This window comes from Cuculus canorus, chromosome 1 (assembly GCF_017976375.1).
Source record: "Cuculus canorus isolate bCucCan1 chromosome 1, bCucCan1.pri, whole genome shotgun sequence".
In the NCBI taxonomy this organism is placed as follows: domain Eukaryota; kingdom Metazoa; phylum Chordata; class Aves; order Cuculiformes; family Cuculidae; genus Cuculus; species Cuculus canorus.
In genome coordinates this window covers 170,912,158-170,918,157 of record NC_071401.1, presented here as the reverse complement: position 1 = coordinate 170,918,157, position 6,000 = coordinate 170,912,158, and the positions used below count along the sequence as shown (strand labels likewise).

The 6,000-nt window shown below is 41.3% G+C and overlaps 1 protein-coding gene across 8 annotated transcripts in view; it reads left to right on the top strand.

Annotated features, from left to right (window-relative positions):
- Positions 1 to 1,191: 1,191 nt before the first annotated feature.
- The window catches only part of ANKS1B (ankyrin repeat and sterile alpha motif domain containing 1B), a 427,137-nt gene continuing 422,328 nt past the window's right edge, over positions 1,192 to 6,000 (top strand). For all 8 annotated transcript variants that reach the window (XM_054066137.1, XM_054066169.1, XM_054066129.1 and 5 more), the window contains exon 1: positions 1,192 to 1,504. In XM_054066137.1, the coding sequence (XP_053922112.1) occupies positions 1,371 to 1,504 (134 nt within the window). In that variant the 5' untranslated portion in view covers positions 1,192 to 1,370. The remainder of the gene's footprint in view (positions 1,505 to 6,000) is intronic.

The window sequence follows — 6,000 nt, the reverse complement described above, 5'->3', positions numbered from 1 at the left end:
CAATTCTGTGGATTTTTAAAAGATTAGAATTAAGTTTAAGTAGAAAATAGAAATAAGAAGATATCAATAAGACTGTTCCTGACTAAAACCAATCACTTGTGAAACCAACATGGATCTTCCCATTGACTTGAACGTACCGTAGGTCTGGAGTAACTAACACTCTGAAAACACAACATGGAAATCCTGCTTACCACAGTTATTTTGCCTTGCTTTACGTCTTGGTAGCACAGTTTGTGGCAGAACATCAGCGGCTGGAGAGGGGGGACAGTAAGGGGTCTTAACTTATTTGCAATTTCTACCTATGGAGGACCTTCAAGGAGCCAGGACATGGGGTTGTAATTTGGCTTTTCATGCATACGGTGCATTAAGGAAGGATGTGCCTATGAGTTTGCCAGAGCTGAATATTTTCAGTGTAGCTTCGTAAGAACCCAAAAGCCGTAAGGAATGATTCATTTTGGCGCCTGGAAAAGACGTACGATTGAAAAGGCTACATGTCTGAAACCTGCGACAGAACCAGGAGGATGAGAACAAGGGATGACTGAACGTGGCACCAAATATATGCTGTTAAACATCAAAAAGCCACGATCCCGCCGTGCGAGCAATCCCTCCTGGCTGATTCTCGCATTCGCTCCCGACCTCAGCGGAGCCCGGATTTTTCCTTTTTGCTCCACCTTTTCGCTCCACGAAGGCTGCCGGCATCCGTGCCGTGTCCTGGCTGGGGTTACATCCCCTGCCGGCGTTTTTCCTCCCCGAATCAGGGATACAGGCACACGGCGGTACCCGCCGCCCATTCCCACTACGGGGGAGCGCATCAGCTCCCACCTCCGAACCCCACAGCCGGTTCCTCGGCGCTGGGAGCGACATCCCTCCATCCTTCCCCTCTCCTCGATCCCTCCCTGCCTGCTCTAGGCGGGGATGGAAGGGCTGGGGCAGGAGGAGGGGGACGCGGGCAGGAAGGGGGGAGCCCCTCCCGGGCAGCCACTGAGAGCGCGCCAGCCGCGTCTCCCCAGCAACGGGCTGGGCGAGTCAGGGATGCGCCTCCTCCCTCCGTCCCTCCCTTCTCCCATCCCTCCCTCCCTCCGTGGGGGTCGTTGTCCCCGCTCAGCCCCGGCCACGGGCTCGGGGGGCTGCCCGCACCCTGCCCGGTGCTGCGGGGCCGGGGGGGGAGCGGGGCGGCGGGGGGGGGAGGCTCTTCGGTGGCCTCGTCCTTCCCCCCCGTTCTCTGCCACACTCCACCCAGAAATGATCCAGTGAAACTAGGAGGAGGTGATTCTCCTCCTCCCTCCTGCTGCTGCTCCTGCTGCTCTGGAAGGGACTGCAGGAATCCGCTCTGAGGCAGGGGCTGGGGAGGGTTTGCTGGGCTCCTGACCATGGGGAAGGACCAGGAACTGCTGGAAGCTGCTCGCACTGGGAATGTGGCTCTGGTGGAGAAACTCCTCTCTGGCAGGAAAGGAGGGATCCTGGGCAGTGGATCTGGAGCTATTCCCTTATCCAGCTTACTGAGGTAGGGACACCGCTCCCCGTCAGATGCTGGGGATGTTAACCTCTTCTTCCCTGCCATCACCATCATCGCCCCTCTCATCTTCATTTCCATTCCTGCATCCTTCATAGTAACAATAAATCGTTCACTCTCCAGCCAAGTACAAGTGCTTAAAGTCACAGGCGGTCATTTTATTCGCACAGCGACACTGAATTTCTCGCCTTCAATGCGTCTGTGAGGTACTTGTTCATTCTGGTACGTGCTGTGGTGCAGAACTTAGGGTTTTTTATTGCTGGGCTAATATGCACCGTGTTCTAATTACCCTGTGATATTTCATCTTCAGATTGCTCCTTTTAAATCACAAATGAAGTGTCAATCACAGACAAGGCATCGCATGTTGGAATTCTGTGTACAAAGCCATAGCTTCACCCCATACCCTCACTTGCAGAAGAAATTAGGCGTGCTGTAGTAATGAGCTTACAAAACAAAGAAGGGGAATCTTTTCTGTCATCAGGGCAGAGGACATGTAAAACTTAGGGAGCAGGTTAGGCAAGAGCAGCATTACTTTCAAGGTACCTGGATTTGGTGGTGTGAAACTGGGTTACTGGCCATGTTGTGTGAAAGGACTTAACTTTAGTCATTAGTCAGACCTCAGACAATCTACACCACGGCTTTGATGCTACATTTCATCGTGCTCCGAAGGATGTTGTCACAAGCATTTATGACATTTGACAGGATTCAAAGAAGAGGAGGGCTGCAGCACACAGCCCAGTGCCAGTGTTCAATAGTACACTGGAAATAGCAACAGAAGACAAAATGAACTGAAGCACCGTTGACCTAGAACTTGAATAAATTGGGGTTTGGCTTGTTTTTTTCTTTTTTTTTTTCTTTTTTTTTTTTTTTTTTTCTGGAAAGAAAAGGCCTAGAAAAATGGAAATTTCTTAAATGAAGATACATTTGTGATTTTATTGCCAGTACCTCCTTGTCAATGTATTTATAGTATTTCATCACTCTCTGTCAGAGGAAATTTACTCTAACTGTCCAAATTCTACCTGTTTAAATTCTATTACGAAGCCTCGGTATTTTAAAACTGCTCCAAACAACAATTCAGATATTCACAGTTTACCAAAGTTCGGTGGTGCCTCAGTTCAATTACTTATTGCACCATTGGTTAATTACCAGCCCACTGACCAAAATCAACACACACCGTGTCACTGCTTTCTGTGCTGTACCTGAATAGGCTGCTCGCTTGGGAGTGCACCAGGTAACCAGGTGGATTTAAAATGTGGGTCTTAAAATGTGATACCCGTTTTTTGTAAGTATGGAAGTAAGATGACTCGCTGTTTATAATCCAGTTCTGCTGCGTGATTTGTTTAGTGACTTTCTTCAAGGCCAGTGCCCATGCTATATTCTTGCATTGTTGCTTTCATGTTGTATATTGTCAGCTCTGTATATCCAGAGGGAGTGTATTTGCTTGTGTTGTTCTTTTTTATTAAAGAGCGGTGTTTTACTTTGTGTATATGGAACACATGAACTGTGTGTTTTGTATATACAGATGGGTCATGACAGTCATTGTTTGTTACTCAGAATATAAGTATTTTATGTTGTAAACTCAAATGTATTTTTTCTTCTTTTCTGGAAGTGCACTTACCTTATAGAGAAGTAGAACAAAGTAAAACACTTACTGTTTTATTTATGATATTTCTTGCTAATGTTATAAAGAATTTCTATGGCTTCTGTAAATGTAACTTCAAAATTTAAAAGAAAAAAAATTAGCATACAGCTGCCAAAATACTTTGAATTTTAAAGAAGTTATTTGAATATATTTTAAAAAATCAGTAATGGATTGATGCATAAATGTTCACAGTCTAACACACTATTGAACATAATGCTTTTTAGAGAGAATTGTAATAATTTCATTGATTTCAAAAGGAATGCTCAAAGTAGAGCCTACTACGCATTATAGAAAGTGTTTTCAAGAAAGAATTGTATGTGCTAGGTATCATAACATACCTTTTTTTGGGAGTGTTCCACAATCTAACCAATAATTGTGGATTAAGTTCAGAATGACATGCAAGATTAACATTGGATCAGTCTTGGTACAGAACACATGGAAACAAAAGAAAGTGCTGAGAGGGACTCGTATTAAAATCTTGATCCTGTTTAGGAAATTCACACTTACTGAAAATAGCAAAGTTGAAGTGCCATAATTGTATGGTATGAAAGTTTGAATTTCATGTTGAAAGTATTTTTTTAATAGAAAACCTATTGAAGAAGTTTAGTAGGAAAGATATAGTAGTATTTTTTTGCATATAGTTTATTAGACTAAAAACTGCTTTTGAATGTCATAATAGAGAGAAAGCAATAGAAAAAATATAGGGACATAGTTTTCTTCTTTTTTTGAATCTTTAGGAGACATTATGTTTGACAGTAACTTCTGACATTTCATTGATCATAATTATTGTTTGGTTCCTAATATTTTGCCCTAGTACTGTACCTGTCCCATTGCAGTGAGAAAGGTCCCTGTTGCTTTTTCTTTCTCCTTTTTGCAGTGCTGCTCCTAGCATTAGATTGGAAAAGTCCAAGCTTTTCAGCGTACAAATGGACTAATAATGTGTCCGATGTGTTGGTCTAAGTAGCAGCACAATTTGCCTTTTGATTTCTTCTAAGTGCTGAAGACAACTCGGTTTATGTGGCTGGATTCTCTATGACTTGATGCCTTTTTTAATTGTGGAAATCTGCTTTGAAGTAATTATGTACCTTGTGAATGAAATTTAATATTCATGAATTGACAAATCCTCATTGATTGTTATATGAACCAAGGAACGAACTCTCTGAGCTCTTACCTTCTATTTGCATCTTCACAGCACTTTTTTTCCCTGACTCTTAGTGTATTTTATGGTACTTTGGGGAAAAATAGGGCAAGCTTTTGTATGGTTATTTTATAGTTGAACCTAGTCTTTGATGTTAATTACAGTGTAAATTATCTAGTTTTTAAGGGCTGACTTCTAATTTGTAAGTCATTATATTAAATTATGACAACAGTTCTGGAAAACAACACTCTACCAGGCAGCTATTTAAGTATATGAATGAATTCCTGTGAGGATTTAAACACATGCTTAAAGCAGAGTATGTGCAAAGTGTATGAAAATGATACATGCTTGATTAAGAGGTAATAAACACCACAATATCTGTAATAGATACTATGTAGGACCTCATGCTCAAGTTAATTTATCTAAAGCAATGACAACAAAACAGTGATGTTTGACTGTGTGGACTGTATAACTTGTTTCAGTTCAGGAGAAGCACCGAAAGGTTCTAGGTTAGTTTGTGGCCCCCTTCCTCAATCTCCATACTTTGCTCTGGAATAAAAATATTGTGCGTGAATATACTGAAGGTGAAAGCTTCCAATGCGAAAGTTAGAATAAGGCATTGCAACATACTCAAGTAAATCCTCAGTAAACACCAGACACAGAGTATTTTAGTTGCTTAAATCCTAGGTATTTGTTGGCATTTTAGACGATCATGGATTTCTGGGGCATCAGCATGGGCTGGTGGACTTTAACAAAGGACCATGCCTTGTGGAGATATAGATAAATTCCAGTTGGGACACAGTAGGACATCTAAAGGTGTGTTATGTGTATGTGTAGACTACAGTCTTCAAACCAAAACAGTAGAGGAGGGCTGGGGTCTGTTCTTTTGCTATGAAACAAGGCTATTTCAAGACACCTCAGAAAACATTCAGAGATTTTTCTTAAGACCAAACTTCTTTTTCTCTGTTTCTTCTGGGATTCCACTCCCTGGAACTGTCAGATATTGATATATAACTATGTTTCCTAATATGTTTTTTTTTTTAAATGTTTTTTAGGTGTCTAAGAGATTGCAAAGAGGATTTTCAGATTTTTAAGTTATTTCACTGGCTTTTATATTATTCCATATAAACATGAATATTTGAGAGTGAAATCCCACTGTCCCTCTAGCAGAGTGTGCAATTCAATTCTTGTATCCCAAATCCTTAAATGATTTAGCACATAAAAAGAGCGGAGTGTTTCTAACAAAACTGCTATTTTTAATTTGCTTAATTTGACTATATTAGTACATAAGCATATATACTATGCTTATACATAGCATGTTTTTATTGACCGAACAGTTTTTCATTATTGTGGTAAAGACAGACTTAATTTTTTTCAAAGCATTTTAGGAAAAATAACTTTGAATGTTTTCCTGTATCTCAGAGGCCTTATGTCACTTTACCAAATGCAGACTTTTTGGCCTACTCATATCTTACAACCTAAAGAAAAATGGATAGTTCTTGCCTAATGCTAAATTTTAGTCTTTTTAAACTTTACATGTTAAAAAAAGCTTTGGATTTTTAACAGGACTATGGGATAGAATATGAATTAGTGTGATCTGGCACAGAGCAGTAGGAGAGGGTGAGTTGGCCCCTTTTTGCTCTTTGTTGGCTGCTGCCACTACACAGCACGGGAAGGCGGAGCAGCCTGTGTGGAGCTGTTTTTTTC